The following is a 24,417-nucleotide window of genomic DNA, read 5'->3' as shown; positions in this document are numbered from 1 at the left end:
TTGCTTGTTTTATTTCTCCTAAGGCAAAATTAGGAGAAATAATTGTGACAAAAGTAATACTTAAATGATCCTTAAAAGAGAATCACCATTTTGCCTCTTTAGCAACTGAAGGGATACAAACGAGAAGCAAAAGTTTCCTCTGGGTATACACTACCACCCACCATACAATACCCCCCCCCCCCCCGTTGTCCAAGTCATGGGTATACACTACCAAGACGATCTTAATTCCCCCCCCCGTTGTCCAAGTCAAGTTTTTGAATAAAAGAAGCTTTGTGTACTATGTACGGCAGTTAGCTGAGTGCAGCAGATTTGTTTTGACATGGGTAGGTCAAAAGGTCAAGCCGCACAATAGATTTATAGAATTTTTTAATAGTAAAAAAATAATATAAAATCAAAGAGTGAGTTTTTGAAAAAAAGAAGCTTTGTGGACTATGTACGGCAGTTAGCTGAGTGCAGCAGATTTGTTTTGACATGGGTAGGTCAAAAGGTCAAGCCGCACAATAGATTTATAGCATTTTTTAATAGTAAAAAATGTATATAAAATCAATGAGTGAGTTTTTGAAAAAAAGAAGCTTTGTGTACTATGTAGGGCAATTAGCTGAGTGCAGCAGGTGTGTTTTGACATGGGTAGGTCACAAGGGGAAGCCGCATAATAGATTTGAAGCATTTAAAGCATTTTTTTTACATTAACAAATATTTAGAAAATCAAAGTGTGGGCTTTTGGGAAAAAGAAGCTTTCTGTACTATATAGAACAGTAATCTGAGTTCACCAGATGTGTTTTGACATGGGTAGGTCAAAAGGGCAAGCCGCATAATAGATTTGAAACATTTAACATTAAAAAAATTGTATAAAATCAAAGAGTAGGTTTTAGGGAAAAAGAAGCTTTGTGTACTAGAAAGGGCAATTAGCCGAGTTCAGGAGATGTGTTTTAGTATGGGTAAGTCAAAAGGTGAAGCCACATAATAGATTGAAATCTGTTATCAGCATAAAAATTTCATAAAATCAAAACATGGGTTTTTTGACAAAAGAAGCTTTGTGTAATATAGGCAGGCATTGTTTAGACATATTAAAGTTGGTTTGACACAAACTCGACCCTCGTAGTCAGTGCTAAATAGATTTTTCGAATGTGTCGAATATCCAAGGTCCAATATAAAACCAACTTTACCACGGTCACAAAATTGCGGCGGATGCTGGTAGTGTAGTGCAAAAGTAACACCAATGTAGAAGCTTCAAAAATACAATATTGCAAATAGGCTAGCATATGTCAGCAACATGTTGAAGTTCGTTGAGTTTGAACGAGGATGTAGGCTAAGCAAGCATACAGAGGGACAGTGAGCAGGTGGTGGAGATTTGCGGCTACATGATAAGAACTCAGTGGTGGAGCAGCTAGGCTATGTGTGACATGCCATGCTGACGATGATGATTATGATGACTTGCGATAATGTAATGACGTGGTTATGATAACGTAAGGCCGTGCTGTGATTATAATAACAAACAGCGCAACTTAAATGTTCTAAATGAACGATTTGCAACCCCGGACAGCAAAAGAGTGTCAAATTGTTGGTCAGATTGATCAGTTTCCGTCAGACGCCGAGAAACATCGATGGCATGAGTGGTGGTTGGTCTCTCAAAGTAGAGCGTCGAAAGGGTTCTATCTTGGAAGGGTTAATTATCATGGTAAAGATGGGCTAAAAGACTGTAGACTGACGGAAATGTAGGCTACAAAACATCAAGTCATATTCATGCACAAGCCAACTAATATACAGTAACCTATACGATAGGCTACTGGAAGACATTAAAGATAATTAGTTAATGTAGCTATAATGTTACAAAATGTACTAGCAATGTAGTATAGCCTACAACATATTCCCAGCAACAGCCCTGTTTATTTTGTGTTGTTTCAGTTGTCCTACAGTGATTAACGTCTACGACTAGCCTGGGTGTTCCCATGCTGCCTTGCGCACGATTAGATTCACTCTGCTAAGGCAGCCTGGAGACCATGGAGCAAATTTTCGCCTGAGATAGGGAACCAATCACAGAACAGGGGGGAAAGCAAGACGATGATGAGCTATGCACAGACGCATTTGATAGACATCCGTGGCACCCAATAAACGGATCTGGGCATTTTTTTCAAATACGAGAAAATGAACGTTTGGTTCCCAGACCACGTCTCATTGAGAAGTGGTGGCGCTAGCCAGGCTAGTCTACAACAGTTTCAGTAACTGTTTGGTGCAGCAATTCAGTAACTGTTTGGTGCTGCTGTCAGTTGAGCATTGTATAGTTTAATGTAGCCTATTGAATAATTTGAAATGATACTTTGAATTCAAGCAGAAACTCTTCTTTAATAATTGCTTGTATAGCCTAGGCTATTTGAATATGGAGATCATGTACTCCATGGCTACCCCTGATCAGTCAGAGTGATAGCCAATGAGGCCTATCACTCTCAGTGCTCATGCCAGGGCCGATTTTTGGTCCCAGTCCGCCCCTGGCTATACTAGTCTTTTCTCTTAATGCTCTCTCTCATACATGTCTGTCTGTCTGTGTGTGTGTGTGCGTGTGTGTGTTCACTGTGTGTCTGTAAGTGGATGGAGCGGCTCTTTAAACTCATCGAATGCCACCGTGCACGCGCAGTGCTCGTGCCTCGTGCCCACCTCTCTCTCTCTCTCTCTCTCTCTAAGATTGTGACGCGGGCCGCTCGCGATAAACAGCTGCCTCTCAGATTTCGGGCAGTCTCGAGGACATGGATGCTAAGGCGGGCTCGTTCGGCGCGGGCCGGGCTGGCGCGGCTTTCGACCCGGTATCCTTCATCCGCGAGCCACGGACCATCCTACGCGTGTTGTCTTGGGTAAGTAGCCTGTGTCGTCTGGCCGCGAGAAAGCCCAGTGAGCGCGCGGGTGGGGTGCGGGAGGCACGGCCGCCTTAGGCCGAGGTGTAGCGAGGATGGGGCTGTGGCGCTCGCTTCGGGGTGTGGAGCCGATTATTTTCGAAGCTGGGGAGCACGGAGACGCACTCCTGGCATGAGTTAGCGAAATTAATCAGGGTTACAAAACGCGACATTAAACCGTGAGGTTTAGCATACCACCCGCAGATTTTGGTAGAGGCTGTCGAGTGACGGCAATCTTAGGGTGATGATTCATTAGATGATTTGTTTGATCCTCAATATTCTCAGTGTTAACGTAACTTAGGCTACACTAGACAGTATCGCAGTAACGTTGCTTAGTAAGTGCATCTCTTGATGTTGATGTGCTGTTTATTTATCGCGGAAATGTATTTCCGCTGCATCATTTGGCACGTGTCTGTCCCATGATGGAACATTTCGCCCATTCGCTACGTAACACCTCTGCGCGAGGGGGAGACGCACTAAAATAGCAGCTCGCGCGGATGCTCTAATCACCACAGGAGCCAAAAGCCTAGAGGACCTACTGTATAAGACACACACACACACACACACACACACACACACACACACACACACACACACACAGGGGTGCCATCACTTGTGTGAAAGTAGTATTACCACATTTCTGTCCAAGCCCAATGTGTTGTGTTTAATATATCGGATTACATTGTAACACTACAATCTGTAGGTAGGCCTACCCAGTCAGTAAGGTAAATGATTGCTGTTTAGGTGTCCAGGTGAAGAAACGCTTTAGCTGCTTTTACAGTTGGCTGCATACAGTATGTTCCCATCACATGACTGTGAACTGACAGGTGTAAATGACTTGTTAACAGGATAAAAAATACAAGTTGCATAAATGTCATTAAATGTACAAGAAAATTGACAGTAAGTGACAATTTGAAAGTGTACAGACATGAATGTAAAATCTGAGAAGTAATTTAACAGCCAGCCAAGAAAGTAGACTTTAACAAATGCCTTCCTGCCACATTTGACCACTGACAAGTTAAGGGCTGCTCTATAGGCAAGTTCATACTTGATAGAAGTTCAGATTACAGTGTACAGATTTGAAAAAGATTTAATAAATTCACTTTCATAAATGTGCACTGGGTTAGTTCATGTTAAGACCATGTAGTTATTTATATACTATATACTATATATATATATATATATATATATATATATATATATATATATATATATATATATATATATATATATATTGTGTGTGTGTGTGTGTGGTTAGTGAGTGGTGCATATATATTTTGTAATGGCATCCTTTAGAAAGAGAAAAAGTCATTAATAAATAATTAGGAGAGTGAGTGCTCTCTCTGTGTGTGAGAGAGATAGACATTCTGATTCAGAACGATTCAGAGAAAGACACATCCTGTGTGTGTGTGTGTGTGTGTGTGTAAAGACACATCATTGTCATCATTGTTCATTTTCTCTTTTTTGTATGATTTATTTGTGGGATTTTGAGTATAACAGATACATATATTACACCTCATCCATGAAGTGAAATTAATACAAAGATTAATTTTGTGAAACAAGGTACTAACAATGAAACAGTTTACCTTCAACTCCCACCCCCCGCCCCCTCCCCTCCCTTACAGAAAAGTATCATCAAGGTCATTTTCATAAAACAACATTCTTCACATGGATAAGAACTCTTCATAAATCTGGACCTGTAGCATTTAGTTCTTAAGAACTCTTCATAAGCCTGGACCTGTAAACATCGTGCCCTGTAAATGTCTTTTAGGGTAGTTGTGTGTGTGTGTGTGATGTAGACATAGAGCCCTGTACATGTCTTCTAGGGACGGAGGTTGTGTGTGTGTGTGTGTGTGTGTGTGTGATGTAGACATAGAGCCCTGTACATGTCTTCTAGGGACGGTAGTTGTGTGTGTGTGTGTGTGTGTGTGATGTAGACATAGAGCCCTGTACATGTCTTCTAGGGACGGTATTTGTGTGTATGTGATGCCCGGTGCAGTTTTAATTACTCTGTAGTGCAGTTAGCAAACCCCACCAGAGCATCGCTGAGAGTCCTCAGAAAATAGCCACTGTTGTGCCTTCTTGACAAGAGAGGTGATGTGTCCATGTCAGGTCAGGTCCAAGAACTTCAAGTCAGTGACTCTCTCCTTTGAGTACAAAAATAGCAGTTCAGTCAGGACCACTTTGTTAGTATTTGTATAATGTTTCATTTGGCGGTATGGCTCTGTTCTGGGAGCCCCCTGCCCTTCCACGTGCAAACATGCAAACATGGAGAGCCTACTGTAGGCAGAGAGAGCAGCAAGATAAACCCCCCATGGGGTACAGAACAGACCAGACATCAATTTCAACAATAAGACATTAATAAGTCGGATGTATGAGGAGTAGGCAGGCTACAGCAGCACACACACACACACACACTGTTACGTAGATGCTTGACACTAACATTGTGCATTGTGTTGCCTGTTTGTGCTGTGGCGCGTGTGCTGTCTTGTTTCTCTGTCCCCCTCTCTGGGTCATCCCGAGACTGGGCCGATTGCGGGGCTGGGCAGGGCGCCCGTCCTAGGCCCCTTTTCGTTCCTCGCTCTCGCCTCTTTCAGCGCAGGCTGCCGACAACCGCTGGCAACGTGGCACTGCGTCATCGGCTCGTCTTGCCATTTTTCCTTTGTTAGAGTTGTTACCGTCTTCACCTTTATTTCTACACATCTGAGCGGTGGTGTTTGGTGGCGGGTTTTTGCACTTTTATAGTTAAAGGCTCAGTGAGCGTAGAAGACCCGGGAAGACTCACCAGATCCCATTGTGTTTTGGGTACCGTGTGTGTGTGTGTACTTGCAGGTGTTCTCCATGGTAGTGTTTGCGTCCATCATCAACGAGGGCTATGTTAACTGGGGGAGTGAGCGCCTGCACTGCATCTTCAACAAGAACTACGACGCCTGTAACTATGGCGTCTCCATAGCAATGGTTGCCTTCCTGGCCAGCGTGGCGTTGCTGGTGCTCGACGTCTACTTCCCCCAGATCAGCAGTGTACGCGACCGACGCAGGATAGTGCTGCTGGAGCTAGCCTTCTCAGGTATACACACATGCGCACACACACACAACACACACTCTCACACACACCACACATGCACACACACACACCTACACACATGCGCACACACACATGCACACACACACACACAACACACACTCTCACACACACCACACACACACACACACATGCGCACACACACACACACAACACACACTCTCACACACACCACACATGCACACACACACACACACATGCACACACACACACAACACACACTCTCACACACACCACACATGCACACACACACACCTACACACATGCGCACACACACACACACATGCACACACACACACACACTCTCACACACACACACACACACACACACACAACACACACTCTCACACACACCACACACACCACACACGCACGCACACATACACACATGGATTTGATTCAGTTCACACTTCACAGAGTCACATGGATTTGATTCAGTTCACTGAGTCACATGGATTTGATTCAGTTCACGGTTCTGTTTTTGTGAAACAACATTTGAACTGTTCAGAGCATTTCGACCAAACAAAAAAACTTGGAAAGTGGTACTTTGGTTCGGACCGAGCTGGAACCAAAAAATAGTTGTTTTTTTCCTGTGAAGTGGAGTGTCATTCTACTGTTCAGAGGGGAGACGGCTAAAAGCAGGAGTTTTCCTTCTGTATCAACTGTTGCCACGAGTAGCTAGTCAACTAGCACTACACTGCAGACGTTAACCAGCATTTTACACAGCTAATTAGCACTACACTGCAGACCAGCATTTTACACAGCTAACTAGCACTACACTGCAGACGTTAACCAGCATTTTACACAGCTAACTAGCACTACACTGCAGACCAGCATTTTACACAGCTAATTAGCACTACACTGCAGACCAGCATTTTGCACAGCTAACTAGCACTACAATGCAGACGTTAACCAGCATTTTACACAGCTAACTAGCACTACACTGCAGACCAGCATTTTACACAGCTAATTAGCACTACACTGCAGACCAGCATTTTGCACAGCTAACTAGCACTACAATGCAGACGTTAACCAGCATTTTACACAGCTAACTAGCACTACACTGCAGACCAGCATTTTACACAGCTAATTAGCGCTACACTGCAGACCAGCATTTTGCACAGCTAACTAGCACTACAATGCAGACGTTAACCAGCATTTTACACAGCTAATTAGCGCTACACTGCAGACCAGCATTTTGCACAGCTAACTAGCACTACACTGCAGACGTTAACCAGCATTTTACACAGCTAATTAGCGCTACACTGCAGACCAGCATTTTACACAGCTAACTAGCACTACACTGCAGACGTTAACCAGCATTTTACACAGCTAACTAGCACTACACTGCAGACCAGCATTTTACACAGCTAATTAGCACTACACTGCAGACCAGCATTTTGCACAGCTAACTAGCACTACAATGCAGACGTTAACCAGCATTTTACACAGCTAATTAGCACTACACTGCAGACCAGCATTTTACACAGCTAATTAGCGCTACACTGCAGACCAGCATTTTGCACAGCTAACTAGCACTACAATGCAGACGTTAACCAGCATTTTACACAGCTAATTAGCACTACACTGCAGACCAGCATTTTACACAGCTAATTAGTACTACACTGCAGACGTTAACCAGCATTTTACACAGCTAATTAGCACTACACTGCAGACCAGCATTTTACACAGCTAATTAGCACTACACTGCAGACCAGCATCTTACACAGCTAATTAGCACTACACTACACTGAGGAGAATTCAGAAGCAAACCTAATGTCGTATCCAGCACATTAAGATTACGATTATCTTTAATCAGCACATTAAGATTAAAAGATTAACATTATTGTTCCATTGTGAAAATCTAATGTCGTAATCAGCACATTAAGATTAACATTAACATTATCTTTAAACAGAATATTATGATTAAGATTAACATTATCTTTAAACACCACATTAAGATTAAGATTAACATTATTTTAGGGGCAGCTGTGGCCTACTGGTTAGCCTACTTCGGACCTGTAACCGGAGGGTTGCCGGTTCGAACCCCGACCAGTAGGCACTGCTGAAGTGCCCTTGAGCAAGGCACCTAACCCCTCACTGCTCCCCGAGCGCCGCTGTTGATGCAGGCAGCTCACTGCGCCGGGATTAGTGTGTGCTTCACCTCACTGTGTGTTCACTGTGTGCTGTTAGTCTTTCACTAATTCACGGATTGGGTTAAATGCAGAGACCAAATTTCCCTCACAGGATCAAAAGAGTGTATATATACTTATACTTATCTTTAAACAGCACATTAAGATTATCATTATCTTTAAACAGCACATTAAGATTAAGATTATCTTTTGTTCCATTGTGAAAATCTTGGTTCACTAGTGTCAAATAGGTTCAAACAATTCAAGAACGCATTCTGTGTGTGTGTGTGTGTCTGTGTCTCTGTGTGTGTGTGTGTGTGTGTGTGAGAGTGTGTGTGTGTCTCTGTCTCACTGTTGTTTAAAAAACGCCATGCGTCGTGCTGATATGATTCAATTCAACACTGAGGCAAAATCTGTGTGTGTGTGTGTGTGTGTGTGTGTATTCAGGGCTGTGGACGTTCCTGTGGTTTGTCGGCTTCTGTTTCATGGCCAATCAGTGGAGCCAAACGACAGCAGACGTACTTCCTCTGGAGCAGGCAGCTGATGCAGCACGAGCAGCCATCGCCTTCAGCTTCTTCTCCATACTCACCTGGGTCAGTACACACACACACACACACACACACACACACACACACTCACTCACCTGGGTCAGTCCACACACACACACACACACACACACACACACACACACACACACACACACTCACTCACCTGGGTCAGTCCACACACACACACACACACACACACACACACACACACACACTCACTCACCTGGGTCAGTCCACACACACACACACACACACACACTCACTCACCTGGGTCAGTACACACACACACACACACATGCACATGCACACACACATACACACTCATCTGGGTCAGCACACACACACACACACATACACATACTCACCTGGGTCAGTACACACACACACATACTCACACACACACACACATGCACACACACACTCACACACGCACACACACACACATACACATGCACAGACACAGACACAGACACACATACACGCACATAGACAGACACATAGACAAACACCCACGCACACACACACACACACACACACTGTGTTTGTTTTGTGTTGTAGGGTTATCTGTGTCTGCTCACGCTGAGCCGGTTTGCACACACACACACACACACACTCTCTCACACACACACACTGTGTTGCCCCCTGCAGGTAACCCCCAGAACCTAGTCAACGTCAGACGTAACCCCAGGCCTAGGCAGTTAAGACCCACGATACCCCCTAGAGGTTATTGTAGATAGCAGGGACCTACTGTCGAGCGAAGTTGCACGTCTTCCCTCTGCGGCGCAGATAACCTATTACTCCTATTTTAAATATCCCCCTTGGAAGTTGATCAGGCTTCCGTGGTGGATTTATTGAGATGTTTCTGAAATAAGGAGCGACTACGCCTAGGTCTCGAACAGTTGGCTAACGTGCGAAGATGTTTGACCCTAGAATTTATCTAGAGACACAGGTTATAGGCTACTTCTTGCTCAGGTTTAATAAGGATGGAGATTTTATTAGTCCAGCAGTACTCAAGTCCAACTAACCCAAGTCTTAGACAGAGCAGATGAATAACCACAGAAGAAACCAGTTATCTTACCCTCCTGCTGGAATTCGTAGAAAAACCAAGAAAAGACAAAAATACTGCTTGAAGAATTGGATGCCAAGGTTAAATGAGTTCTTTACTTTTCAGCACTTTGGTGATGTTACAAAATGCGGCGTAATATCCACTTGCAGGTTACAATGTTATAGAAAATATAAAAAGAGTAAATCCACAAAATAGGAAAATAGTAAATCCACACATGGAGAAGAGATTACAATAAAAATGGTAAATCCACAAATGGAGAAGAGATTACAATAAAAATGGTAAATCCACACATGGAGAAGAGATTACAATAAAAATGGTAAATCCACACATGGAGAAGAGATTACAATAGAAATGGTAAATCCACACATGGAGAAGAGATTACAATAAAAATGGTAAATCCACAAATGGAGAAAAAGAGAATAGAAGGAAAAGAGTAAGTCCTCAAAAGGGGAAAAGTCAGCTGATTGTCTTCTGCAGTCACTCTCTGTCGGAGTAGCAGGTCTGATATCTGCAACAGGTTCCACGGAGTTTCGGTCCGCGACTCAGCCTGGCACGACGTCCAACACTTTGCTTCTCAACGAATTTCGGAGGACGAATTCTAACAACCGCACACGACATCATAAAGCAAAAACCCAACGAGTTGAAGGAAGGAAAATAGAAGAAGCAGCCCCGATCATTTGGTTCGACCCCTATTTATACTAGGTGGACTTAACCTCCCCCACACATTCCTGAGACAAATCAATCCTATTTTCCCACGACAGTTTAGAACCTTCTAGAAGTTCCCACGATGGCTGGGAATATTCTCACGGTAGCTGGGAAAATTCTCACGATAGCTAATACATTCTAGAAGTCACTGATCTTAACCAACAATTTAAGATGACATGCATTAACATACTTCTCCGGGTTACATTTCGGAGATGATACATTACATTCAGGTTTACAGATAGTTTCCAGAGGTTACACAAACAGTTTACATTCAATGGCAATTATAACCATGTGACACATTACATTTAGCAACATACACTTTTACAGTCATCAAGAGAGATCGGTTACATTCTTACAGGTTACAAACACTTATGGCATTAACTCTTCACACAATGCAATCTGAATACATTAATTTAAACAGTTTAAGGCACTTTACCCATTTCACAGTTTGAGACATACAATTCTTTACATGCATAATTCCCTAGACTTTACAAGGTCAGGCTACTAAAATACTTGTAATGATACATTTCATTCATCGCACTTTATTATTTATTATGAGGTCATTGTTTGCAGTTATGGTTCATTTTCCATTCTTTTATTCACATTCAATAATCATCAACTATTTCTGAGGTCAGGGTGATCTGGTTTAGTAATCCTGCACGTTGTTCAACATCTGCTTCAACACATTCATTCACTTCCACGCTTTCAGGTGAACTTAATTCAAGAGTAGGTTGCAAGGTCATTGGTTTATCATTACGATTCAATTCCTGGTCAGTTTCTTTCCTAATTTGTCTAATCATATTTTCTAGAGAGATTACCTTGATAGCTAGCGCTGAATCTAGCCTTTCTGCGTTTTCGCCTTGTACGACGTATTGATTTTGTGCTATCGCTCTGGGGTCCATACGGTTGGTGTTCTGGCAACACGTCAACACACACACACACACTCTCACACACACACACACACACACACACTCTCTCACACACACACACCTGATGTCTGTGTTTATTTTGTGTTGTAGGGGTATCTGTGTCTGCTCACGCTGAGCCGGTTTAAAAATATCGCTTTTGTGGAGGAACAGAGATTGCTGCCCAAACCAGCACCCGCCCTGGCTCTGGCCTGACACACACACACACACACACACACACACACGCACATACACACACACACATACACGCACATACACACACATACACACACACACACACATACACACACACGCACACACACCATACACACACACACACAAACAGACACATAGATAGACAAACACACACACAGAGATGGACACATAGATAAACACACACACACACACACACACAAACAGACACATAGACAAACACACAAACACACACACACACATTTGATAAGCGGTTTCCATTCCATCAATGAAATATGACTAACTATTTTCCCATTCAATTTAATAAAACCCCATCAGAATCTTCAATAAAAGCATCATTCTCATTGAATTGATCAAACACAGCATACACACACACACACAGCATACACACACACACACACACAGCATACACACACACAGCATACACACACACCTATTTTCCCCTCAGAATCTTCAATAAAAGCCTCATTGACTTCATCTGGCCTCTGAATGTGGTGACCTGTCATGCTCTCTCTGATCCAACAGGGGGAGCTCTACTGCTTTGGGTTGTAGTGTCATGCTCTCTCTAGTCCAACAGGGGGAGCTCTACTGCTTGGGTTGTAGTGTCATGCTCTCTCTAGTCCAACAGGGGGAGCTCTGCTCTAGTGCTTTGGGTTGTAGTGTCATGCTCTCTCTAGTCCAACAGGGGGAGCTCTGCTCTAGTGCTTTGGGTTGTAGTGTCATGCTCTCTCTGGCCCAAGAGGGACTTACTGTTATGATAGTTGTGTGCCTGTTTAAATACTAGTGTTAGTATAGTGTCTGACTTACTGACCTGTTTAAATACTAGTGTTAGTATAGTGACTTACTGACCTGTTTAAATACTAGTGTTAGTATAACTGACCTGTTTAAATACTAATACTAGTGTTAGTATAGTGACTTACTGACCTGTTTAAATACTAGTGTTAGTATAGTGACTTACTGACCTGTTTAAATACTAGTGTTAATATAACTGACCTGTTTAAATACTAGTGTTAGTATAGTGTCTGACTTACTGACCTGTTTAAATACTAGTGTTAGTATAACTGACCTGTTTAGATACTAGTGTTAGTATAGTGACTTACTGAAGTGTTAGTATAGTGACTGACTGACCTGTTTAAATACTAGTGTTAGTATAGTACTGACCTGTTTAAATACTAGTGTTAGTATATACTAGTGTTAGTATAGTGACTGACTGACCTGTTTAAATACTAGTGTTAGTACAGTGACTTACTGACCTGTTTAAATACTAGTGTTAGTGTAGTGACTGAGTTACTGACCTGTTTAAATACTAGTGTTAGTATAGTGACTTACTGACCTGTTTAAATACTAGTGTTAGTGTAACTGACCTGTTTAAATACTAATACTAGTGTTAGTATAGTGACTTACTGACCTGTTTAAATACTAGTGTTAGTATAACTGACCTGTTTAAATACTAGTGTTAGTATAGTGACTTACTGACCTGTTTAAATACTAGTGTTCGTATAACTGACCTGTTTAAATACTAGTGTTAGTATAGTGTCTTACTTACTGACCTGTTTAAATACTACTGTTAGTATAACTGACCTGTTTAGATACTAGTGTTAGTATAGTGACTTACTGAAGTGTTAGTATAGTGACTGACTGACCTGTTTAAATACTAGTGTTAGTATAGTACTGACCTGTTTAAATACTAGTGTTAGTATATACTAGTGTTAGTATAGTGACTGACTGACCTGTTTAAATACTAGTGTTAGTACAGTGACTTACTGACCTGTTTAAATACTAGTGTTAGTATAGTGTCTGAGTTACTGACCTGTTTAAATACTAGTGTTAGTGTAGTGACTGAGTTACTGACCTGTTTAAATACTAGTGTTAGTATAGTGACTTACTGACCTGTTTAAATACTAGTGTTAGTATAGTGTCTGACTTACTGACCTGTTTAAATACTAGTGCTAGTATAACTGACCTGTTTAAATACTAGTATTAGTATAGTGACTTACTGACCTGCTGTGATAGTTTGAGCACATAGACAGACTATAGTTTGCAGTTGTTTTGCTTTAAAAAAAAAAAAAAAAAATTAAATTGTCCGGGTGCGTGTGTACAGGGTCTACATCTAATTTTAATTTAGAATATATATGGCATATATATTAATGAAGAGAACATATACCGCTCTGACACCCATAGATATTAGAAAGCTAGATACCGCATTGGGCTCCAGCACGTACGTAAATAGCGACGCCATCTTGGTGGGGGCAACAATCACTGGAGGCCAATGGAGGAGCATGTGACTCTGACTGGAAATCAGACAGGTGTCTGTGATTGGCTGCAAGTGTTGCCCATAGACAATAAAGGAGATGCCCCCACCAATATGGCGGCCGTGTTTACCATGCCCTCACCAATATGGCGGCCGTGTTTACCATGCCCTCACCAATATGGCGGCCGTGTTTACCATGCCCCCACCAATATGGCGTCCGTGTTTACGATGACACCTAATAGAACTCCACAGTCAATGCGGTATCTAGCTTTCTAATATCTATGCTGACACCTGCATTTCTCTCCTTCCTATTGGCTGTCAGCACTGACCCGTGTTTCTCTCCTTCCTATTGGCTGTCAGCACTGACACCTGCATTTCTCTCCTTCCTATTGGCTGGCTGTCAGCACTGACCCGTGTTTCTCTCCTTCCTATTGGCTGGCTGTCAGCACTGACACCTGCATTTCTCTCCTTCCTATTGGCTGTCAGCACTGACCCATGTTTCTCTCCTTCCCATTGGCTGGCTGTCAGCACTGACTCGTTCCTATTGGCTGTCAGCACTGACCTGTGTTTCTCTCCTTCCTATTGGCTGTCAGCACTAACTCACTAACCCAGTAACGCTCTTGTCCTGGCAGGCTGCCCTCACCTTATTGGCTCTTCAGAAGTTCCTGCAGGGAACCGACCTATCGCTGTTCAGCAGCCCGCTCCAGAATGGCCACGCCCCCAAGCAGCCCTGCTCTCCCTCCGACGTGATTGGCCAGACCACCGTCACCATCAATGACTATAAGACTCCACCATTGGTCCAGACCATGGAGGCACGCCCACCTGACTACCAAGCCCCACCCCCTGCCTTCTGATACGGCCATGGACACACAAACACACACACACACACACACACATACAGGAGTAAAAAACTAAAATTCTCTTCCACAAACACGCACACTAACAGTACAGTCGCTCACACATACACACATTATATTAAACATAACCACACACACTTTGTACCATATCTCTCTCTCTCTCTATCTCCCTCAGAAGAGCACACACACACCACTCGCTTGTGCACGCATACTCATTTGATTTTCTTGTCTGGAGAATGTAACACACGTGTGTGTGTGTGTGTGTGTGTGATCTTTGCCATACAATTGCACAGCTGTGTGTGTGTGTGATCTTTTCCACACAAAGCTATCTGTTCTCTCTCTCTCTCTCTGTCTTTGACTTCTGCATTCAGTCTGAATAATAACTTTACTACTGCAATGCTATCAACCCAATAAAGTGTTAAACCACCAGGTCTCACTGTATGTGTGTGTGTGTGTGTGTGTGTGTTATTTCTGCATTCAGTCTAATTGAATGGCTTAACTACAGTACTGCACTGCTGTCGACCCAATAAAGTATTAAACCACCAGTTTTCACTGTGTGTGTCTCTCTCTAGTGTGCATGTCTCTCTCTCTCCCTCTCTTCTGTGGATGTGTACATGATCAGATACATGACCAGTCCTCCATAATGATGCTTTAGAGGTCAAATGTGTACATGACCAGACCTCCATAATGATGCTTTAGAGGTCAAACGTGTACATGACCAGACCTCCATAATGATGCTTTAGAGGTTAAAAGTGCACATGATCCGAAGCACAAAGGCTTCAGGGACTAGTCCCTGTTTGTAGTTTATAGGAACAGAACCTCCCTTTGACAAAGCTCCACATATACTGCGGAGGACGTGTCTGAAAGTGGCTATAATGTTGGTGGTTTAGGGGTCAAAAGTGCACATGATCCGAAGCACACAGGCTTCAGGGACTAGTTCCTGTTGTCAGTTTAGACGAACAGAAAACTTAACCACAACACTTTCAGTTTTCCTGAATCAGGGGTAAGCTAAATTTTTCCACTCTTTTCTTGCATAAAACCATGATCAAGGCAAGTCATTTATAAGCTCAAACCCCTTATACTTCACTATCAACAAAGCACAAATACATTGAGTTACAACATTTAACTTAAAAATACTTTGAAACTGTAACCCAGGTGGACACATCTTATAGGAATGTCATTATATTCCATAGTTTTCTTACTACCTTCATTAATGCAAACTATTTTCCTCTATACTACCTAACAACAGTCAGCGAAGTAAGGAAACGTGTTTTCTTATTGGTCAGAAAATAAAAAAGACCGCGCCCACCCTGAGAGAGTCTAACATTTTTCGGAGGGATTACGTGAAGACAAAAGCAATAATTACTTTGCAGATTCAAAGTAAAGAAATAGCTTCATAGCAGTAGTTGCTACTGTAGTTCTAAAGAAGGGAACTTGTAAGGTGTGGATTATCTTGTTATAGAAGACTTCGGTTATGTTCTGATTATTGAAGTCTCGGTAAGTGTAGCTATCTTAGTCGCTTAGCCGACCATATTAGCTAAGAAGCTAGTCCTGGGGTTCATACCAGACTGGATCTGTTTCGACCTCACTCTGACCGTCACTACGGTCTAAAAAAGGAATGATCACCTTCGTTCTGCCTATCACCGAGACCATATGTCAACAAAGTCATGCCCATGACCTCCGGAAGCAGAACGACTCGAGCTTGTAAATAGCGGAGATTGCTCCCGGTTCAGTCTCTCACCTTGATCGCCTCATCTGAGACCTGTGATACGTGAGTACGTACTTTCACTGCTTTCTTGCTTTGACTGTGTTTGTTAGTCTGCATGTGGCAGTAACCTGTGTTTTTTTCAGGAAACTTCGTTTAACTTTGTTTAACTTGTTGACGCCTTTCCTGAGTTCACCCCATACCGCACGGCGGAGGGGCTAGTGTGAGCCTGCTGCCTGCATTCGCCCACTGCTGCGGGCTGCCGTTTCAGTGTTATTTTCCTTTTGTGTGTGCCAGGTTTCCGGGTTGTTGTTTGTTAACTACTGTGTACCTTATCTGGCTGTTCGCGGCTAGTTGGGCTTGGTGTGAGCCTGCTGGGTGCGTTTGCGCACCGGCGTGGGCCACCGTTATTATTTCTGTTTACTGCTCTGGCAGCCGGAACCTGTGTGGGCCTGATCAGCGCGTATGTGCTCGGCCGCTTAGGCGCTAATGTTACTGTGTGCTTCTTGTTAGCTTTGTTGTTGTGTGCTAGGCTACTTGCAAAAGGTAAGTTTAGCTGTTTGTGTCTGCTAGGTGCAGTCTTGCACGAGGTGCGGGCTGCTGTGTGTCTTTTCTCCAGTTGTCCACTGGTGTACGTCGGCGCGTGCATTCGCGCACTGGTGGCCGCCTTCTTTGTGTATCTGTTGTGTACCCCGTCGCTGCTGTCCGCAGCTAGCTGGGCCAGTGTGAGCCTGCTAAGCGTGTCCGCACGCTGCTTCAGGCCACCCGTGTACTGTATTACACCACTGCTGTATCTCTTTACGGGCTGCTGCTTGCAGACCCAGTGCGTTGTACGGCCAAGGTAAGTGCCTTATTGTATTGTATTGTATTGTATTGTATTGCATTGCATTGTGTTTTTCTGTGGTAGGCTATGGTGGCACACTACTGCAGAGTCTGTAGGGCCGCGATGGCCCCCAATGACGGGCATAGAGAGTGTCCCGCTTGCCTTGGGGCCGCCCACCTCCTGGAGGATGTCGACAGGCCCTGCAGCGCAGCCTGCGACCTTCCTAGGGAGGAACGGCTCCGCCGGGCTGACCAGGCATGTGGCCACGTGCGTGGACGGGACAGGCGGCACTCACCCGACCGACCATCCCACTCTCATAGGCATGGCCGTAAGCATAAGCACAAGCGTAAACGGCAACATGAGTCCCCTTCCAGGCATGATCAGGTGGAGGTCCCTGGACCTGCTAAGCGCTCGGCTCCAGCTGCCGTGACCGAGGGTAATGGCACGGAGTCGCTTCAGATTCTCTCAGCTCTCCAGGCTCTGGCTAGGAGGATGGACAGGCTGGAGGGTCTCCAGGGCACGTCATCCCCTTCTCTGCCCCCTGGCCAGGAAGGTCTCTCCCCATCCAGGCCTGAGAGCCATGGTGCGGATGTTGATCTGGGTGATGTGGATGTGCTGTCGCTCCATGCCCCTCGTTCTACGATCGATGACGTAAGCGGGGACGACCTCCTGGATGAGCTACATTCAGACATGGTGGAGCCAACTGATGAATCCACGGTGCCAGGGGAGGTCCCCGTCGGCTCCTTGATGTCACGGGTGTTGAGTGCCTCCAAGATCCTGGGTCTTCAGGCCCCTATGCCAGACATGGCTTCCCTTGGGGGTGTCTGGGAAGGCGTCTCGCACAGCAGCCCACCACCCTGTATACCCGTGGCAGTGGATTACACGAAGGTGCTGCAGACGGCATGGGGTAAGTCGCTACAGCGCCCCCAATTCAATCCAGGTTGCCGTCAGCTGGCAAAGGCTGCCTATCCGGCCGACTCAGGGCTAGGGGATATGCCACCGGTCGAGCAGTCCATCGCCGCCTGGACTTCCCTGGGGCCTGCCAATGCATCTCCCAATCCACGCTGCCCGCGTAAGGAGTGTGCCAAGACGGACCGTCGCATCAGTCACTGCTTTGACACATCAGCACGGGCAGCCCGTATGGGCAACGCCCTGGCCATCACTCTGGCGGCTCTGCGAAAAACGATGAGCCCGGAGGACCATGATGCAAGGGCCCTGGTGGATGCCGCACAGTGCTATGGCCTCTGCGATGCTGTGCCGTAGAAAGGTGTGGCTTGCCCAAACCTCTCTCCCTGATGCCATCAGGACAGACCTGTTAGGTCTCTCCGTGGTGCCTGGGCATGTGTTCCATCCAGACTCCCAGGGGGTGCTGGACAGAGTGGAACAGGCTGGCGCTTCTAGAGAAACTGGTCAGCGTGTGTGCCACAGGCGGGCTCCGGTTCCCCACAGGGCAGCATCAGGTAAGTATGGGCGGTGGCAGCCCGCCCGAACACCACAGGTAAGTATCAACTATGCTGCCCCACGGGACCGGCGCTTTCGTGCACCAGACCAGAGCTCAGCCCCAACTCCCTGGCCCAGAGGACAGCAAAGACCTCCAGGCTCGCAGGCAGAGGTGCAGGCCGCGGTGGCGGTCCTGCCTAGGGATCCGGGGCTGCCCGTCGATTGCCCTTCCCAGCTGTCCAGGACCTCCTGGGAAGGGATTGTGCCAGACTCTTGGGTTGTGGCGGTGACTCACAGTTACCGCCTACAGTTTCGACGGCGGCCCCCTACGTTTTCAGGGGTCAAGATGACGTCTGTGAAAGACCCCCTTTTAAATTCCGTGCTTGTCAAGGAGGTCCAGGAGTTGCTTCTGAAAGGGGCCATCTCAGAAGTACCGCTGCACGCACGGCACACTGGGTTTTATTCCAAATATTTTATTGTGCCCAAAAAAGACGGAGGTTACCGGCCGGTCCTCGACCTCAGGCCCTTGAACCAGTACCTCAAGGTGCTGCCATTCAAAATGGTCCACGTTGGAATAGTGATTCGTTCCATCCAGGAAGGGGAGTGGTTTACGTCTCTGGATCTAAAAGACGCGTACTTCCACGTCCCTATCTGCCCAGCACACAGGTCCTTCCTCCGCTTCGCCTTCCAAGGCAGGGTGTTCCAGTTTCAGGTCCTCCCATTTGGCCTTTCACTGGCCCCCAGAATTTTTACTCGCGTGGTGGCAGCCACGCTAGCCCCCCTGCAGGTCCAGGGCCTAAAGATCCTACCGTACCTGGACGACTGGCTAATTTGTGCCCCATCTCAGGTGCAGGTGGTGCACAACACCAACGCGGTTCTGACCCATATCCAGGCCCTGGGTTTCACGGTCAACTGGAAAAAGAGCAACTTGCAGACCTGCCAGCAGGCGGATTTCCTTGGTGTCCTCCTCGACTCGGTCAGCATGACGGCGTCTCTCACTCCACGGAGGGCAGACAGCTTGACCGAGGCTCTGACAGGCTTTCGGCTGGGCAGACTGGTCACCGCCCACAAAGTCCAGAGGCTGTTGGGCTTAATGGCCGCGGCAGCTGCGGTACTGCCATTGGGCCTGCTGAAGGCACGCCCCCTGCAGTGTTGGTTCAATGCCTTTCAGCTCCACCCGAGAGACAACAGGCATGTGAAGTTGCGGGACAGGAGGTTCTTACTCCAGGGTGTTCCACTGGGGGGCCTTCCTCACAAGAGGCAAGTCATCTCGACAGACGCTTCTCTGACAGGCTGGGGAGCTGTCTGGGAAGGGCTGTCAGCGAGGGGCGTGTGGCCTCCCTCCTGGACGTCAGAGCACATCAACGTCCTCGAGCTGAAGGCCATCCATCTCGCCCTGCAGAAGGCCAACATGTTCTGGTGAGGTCAGACAGCACCTCGGCGGTGTATCATGTCAATCACCAAGGCGGCACGAGGTCCTGGCGGTGCCTCCAGGTGGCGGAGGAGTTGCTGTCATGGGCATGGCCGCGTCTGGCTTCAGTGAGGGCAGTACACGTTCCAAGTGTGGAGAACAGGGCAGCCGACATTCTCTCCAGGACCGGGCCACTCCCGGGGGAATGGAGATTGAACCCAGAGGTGGTCAGCCAGGTCTGGGCTCAGTATGGGACTGCACAAGTGGACCTGTTTGCGTCGGCAGAAACGACTCACTGCCCAGAGTGGTACTCTCTCGTGGGACAGGGAGGCAGTTTGGGCCTGGATGCTCTGTCACAAGACTGGCCGACATGCTTGTTGTACGCTTTTCCTCCATCCCCTCTTGTACCTCAGGTCCTGCGGAGGATCAGGGAGGGCCAACACACAGTTCTGCTGGTTGCTCCACGGTGGCCGGCGAGGCCTTGGTTTCCAGACCTTCTCCGGCTCCTGCGGGGTCAGCCATGGCAGTTACCCTGCCGGGCGGATCTTCTGTCACAAGCAGACGGGCAGATCTGGCATCCGAACCCAGGTGCCCTGCGCCTGTGGGTTTGGCCCCTGCAGAGTCAGTCATTGAACAGCTAGCTGAGTCTGTGCAGGAGACTCTGAACAACACCAGGGCTCCTTCTACTAGAGCTTGCTATGCACTCAGGTGGAGGATCTTTTCGGATTGGTGTGCCAGCTTGGGTCTTGAGCCAGCGGTTTGCCCTGTGCCACAAGTTTTGCACTTCTTGCAGTCCTATTTGGATCAAGGCAAGGCGGTCAGTACTGTGAAGGTTTATGCCTCGGCCATTTCAGCCTTTCACCGGGTGCGGATAACAGGCCCTTGGGTAGGCATCCACTGATTGGTCAGTTTTTAAAAGGGGCCCGCCGGTTGCGTCCAGTTCGCACTTTGCGGGCACCAAACTGGGATTTGCCCACCGTTTTAATGTCTCTTACTGAAGGCCCGTATGAGCCCATTTTAGATGCAGATCTGCGATCTTTGTCTCTGAAAACTAGCTTTCTCCTGGCTCTTTGTTCGGCCAGGCGCGTCGGGGAGCTGTGCGCCCTCTCCGTCAGCGAAGACTGCCTGAGGTGGCAGGCAGGGGGCACTGGCGTGTCACTTTGGCCTAATCCAGCCTTCCTGCCTAAGGTTCTAAGTCAGCAGTCTATCAACCAGGTTCTGGAGCTGACCCAATTCCAGCCGTCTGCTGCCTCACAGGCAGAGCGCGACAAGTTGCTCACACTGTGCCCAGTCAGGGCTTTGAGAGCTTATCTGGCCCGTACGCAGTCGTTGAGGAGGGAACACACTCAACTTTTTGTCTGTTATGGGGCGGCGAAGCAGGGACTACCGCTTTCCAAACAGCGGCTGTCGCATTGGCTGATTGAGGTTATTTCCCATGCCTACCAGGCTCTGGGAATGCCGGTCCCTTCGAGTACAAGGGCTCACTCCACCAGGAGTATGGCTACGTCTTGGGCTGCCCTTAAGGGGGTACCAGCAAGCGATATCTGTGCAGCGGCTTCATGGGCGACGCCTTGCACTTTTACCAGGTTTTATAGGGTGGACGTCACTCGCCCAGCTCCGGTTGGCGACGCTGCCCCCATGTCCGTGACCGAGCGAGGTTTTAATGGTTAGCTTAGAGCTCCTCGCGACTTTTTTGGTATGTGTCATCCCTTTTTTAGACCGTAGTGACGGTCAGAGTGAGGTCGAAACAGATCGTAAGTTACGCATGTAACTATGGATCTGTGAGACCGAGGGATGACCGTCACTATCCTTGTCGCTCGGACCATCCTGAGGCGCTCAAGGTAGGAGACTGAACCGGGAGCAATCTCCGCTATTTACAAGCTCGAGTCGTTCTGCTTCCGGAGGTCATGGGCATGACTTTGTTGACATATGGTCTCGGTGATAGGCAGAACGAAGGTGATCATTCCTTTTTTAGACCGTAGTGACGGTCATCCCTCGGTCTCACAGATCCATAGTTACATGCGTAACTTACGATTCCGTGTTTATCACATTTCATGTAATACATTTAGTGATGAGATTCGAATGATAGAATGTTAAGAACTTCCAAACATGTTCCATATAATGGTGTAATGTATTTGAATGAGTTATTCTGTATCCTATATTCACATAATCAGTAGTAGTAGTTGTTGGATGTATATGGCGCTGATAATTCACATAACCAGCGTGTAGTTGTTGGATGTACATGTCGCTGATAACCACTTAAATTTGATGTCATTCATCTCTTAATGATACATTTCATGTTCTTGCGTATTTGTTCCTGAAATTAATGTATTAGTTTACTAGTAAGTTCATTTTGTAAGCCCTGTGTACATGTATGCAGGCTGGGTTTTTATGACACTGGAACTCTTCCCTGCGCGGAGGATGGCGAGCCACTCAAGACTGAATCGCCTCGGAGGAAACCCTTCCGTGTGCATCTTCTGATTTCAAGTGTGGTAGGACTGATAGTTAACCACGCAATTGATTGAATCTTCTTTCTTTTTTTTGAATTCTCCAACCGGATACTATCGGGTAGGACTGAACTGTAAACATACACTTGATTGAAACAACGGTTGGATTCCTCATCTGGACTATTCTATTTTTTTGTTTGAACTTTGTTGCAATTGCGAAACCATAACTTTTATGGGTGCACCCTGTTCTTTTGGGACTGTTGGTTAATAGCTCATTAATAACTGGAAAATACCAGAACACGCATACACTGATATATAGCACAGAACCAATTTTATTTTGGGTTATTGAGCATTATGAATGTAAATGATTGAGAATACATTTTATGTTCTACTTACCTTGGTGTTTCAATTCAGTCATTGATTCTTGGTCCATTACTGAATTATTTGAGCCTATTCTAGGTATTTCTCTTAAATGGGTTACAAAACAGACCATCAGAGATCACGCCCCCTCCAGTAGTTAAGGCACACACACATAGCAGAAACCATGTGCCCTGAGACAGACCAGCCCCCATCAGAGACCACGCCCCCCTCCTAGTAGGCAAGGTACACAGTAAATAATGCAAAAAATACATAGCAGTAGCAGCATCACAGTAGCAACCAAACTCAGAGATTGAAAACGAGACTTCAGGAGAAGGATTACCTTCAGGTGATCACAGATCAGGTACATTTACAATACAAATTACCATCACAGTTCATATGACAGCATACATTATGTTGCAATACTAATATGTTTTTATTTAATATAAAAATTCTATATTTAAATGTAAATGTATAGTTAAGCAGAAAATGATTCCTAGCCATTTATTACTTCATGTGTTCCCAAGACAAAAGGCAAGACATTGTTCTTTAAAGATAAATAATATTAAAAAAAGTATGGATGATGGATTATGTACATGTTAAACCTAATCTCCTTAATGTGAACAGTATCAGTCTAAGGGCTGTATTTTGCACGCTGGCGCATGGTGTAAAACTCGTTTTCCATCCGTGCAAAGTTTAATTCGGTATTTTGCACGTTTATTTTTTAAACAATGCACCCAGGGGTGTGGCAATTAACAACCTAGGGAGGGCCCTGGCGCATTGTCTAAAAATCGCTATTGTACACCTGGTCAGAAGTCTATGGCGAGTTGTTTATATGTTATTTTAAGAGCGCATTGCCAACAGTCATTTTGGCAGGTGCACGCACCATCCTTCTATCATTTATAAACGCACACCAGCACACGTCCATGCAAAGCATTACAAATTGCACGATTACAATGGGAAACATAATTAGAATAAAGATATTACAAAATAGTTTACATCTCATAATGAGTAGTTATTCACCATCATTGGCAAATTGGTAATGACAGTTAAAAGTGATTAGGGGAGAGGCGAGAGACACGTATGGAGCACAGCTGAAGACGCACTGTCACGAGATAAAAGCAGCTCCTCTGCAGGATAAATATTGTTTTATTCAGTCATTTGAGCAATGTTAGGTAGGGTAAGTGTTGCTTTTTCCAGCCTATGTTTTCAATGGTAACACATTGTCAGTCAATAGTGAAAGTAACTGCATATAACTGTCTTCGTTGACTGACTCCTTGGTGAAGTTAGTTTCACTTTGCCAATGAGTTCAAATAATAGACGAGTGCAAATGCGTGAAGGCTATGTTAGGTTTTAGTAAAGCATGGTTTAAGAATGACTATTCCATACTGTCTCGCAAGCAGCCTCCTTCAAATGCGCCGTTGAATGCCAAAATACCGATGCATTTAATTGACATATCGCACTTTGCGCCGTTAAAGGGAATGACAGATGTCACTCTCATCACTCTCATTTAAAATGATGTTACGCCCCAAACACACCCATATGACTGATTAAAAAACCTAGGAACACCTTGTTGCGCCGTGCGCTAGA

At 45.7% G+C, this 24,417-nt stretch overlaps 1 protein-coding gene and 1 long non-coding RNA gene across 3 annotated transcripts; one reads left to right on the top strand and one right to left on the bottom strand.

Moving 5' to 3' along the window:
- Window positions 1-2,248: 2,248 nt before the first annotated feature.
- Window positions 2,249-3,547, bottom strand: LOC121719116. Its single transcript, XR_006034178.1, has 3 exons — window positions 3,483-3,547; window positions 2,570-2,576; window positions 2,249-2,260 (listed from the first exon to the last, which is right to left on the bottom strand). It is a non-coding gene; the product is annotated as an uncharacterized LOC121719116 (long non-coding RNA).
- Window positions 2,633-15,075, top strand: syngr3b (synaptogyrin 3b). 2 transcript variants are annotated; one of them, XM_042104474.1, is made up of 4 exons: window positions 2,633-2,846; window positions 5,718-5,952; window positions 8,547-8,692; window positions 11,438-11,625. In XM_042104474.1, the coding sequence occupies exons 1-4, from the start codon at window positions 2,742-2,744 to the stop codon at window positions 11,537-11,539; spliced, it is 588 nt and encodes a 195-aa protein (XP_041960408.1). In that variant the 5' UTR covers window positions 2,633-2,741; the 3' UTR covers window positions 11,540-11,625. The 2 variants fall into 2 exon arrangements, with proteins under 2 accessions (XP_041960408.1, XP_041960407.1); XM_042104473.1 differs by lacking the exon at window positions 11,438-11,625 and adding an exon at window positions 14,420-15,075 and having other exon boundaries at window positions 2,638-2,846.
- The last annotated feature ends 9,342 nt before the right edge of the window (window positions 15,076-24,417 follow it).

This window comes from Alosa sapidissima, chromosome 9, assembly GCF_018492685.1.
Source record: "Alosa sapidissima isolate fAloSap1 chromosome 9, fAloSap1.pri, whole genome shotgun sequence".
NCBI lineage: Eukaryota > Metazoa > Chordata > Actinopteri > Clupeiformes > Clupeidae > Alosa > Alosa sapidissima.
Note: the sequence above shows the minus strand (reverse complement) of the source record. Positions and strands in the feature narration are given on the sequence as shown.

Excerpts from the sequence above, each read along its gene's own strand:
- syngr3b (XM_042104473.1), top strand. The coding sequence starts at position 2,742 with ATGGATGCTAAGGCGGGCTCGTTCGGCGCGGGCCGGGCTGGCGCGGCT. Across the intron at positions 2,847-5,717 it reads TCCTACGCGTGTTGTCTTGG|GTGTTCTCCATGGTAGTGTT; the intron begins GTAAGTAGCCTG and ends GTGTACTTGCAG. Across the intron at positions 8,693-14,419 it reads TCTTCTCCATACTCACCTGG|GCTGCCCTCACCTTATTGGC; the intron begins GTCAGTACACAC and ends TTGTCCTGGCAG.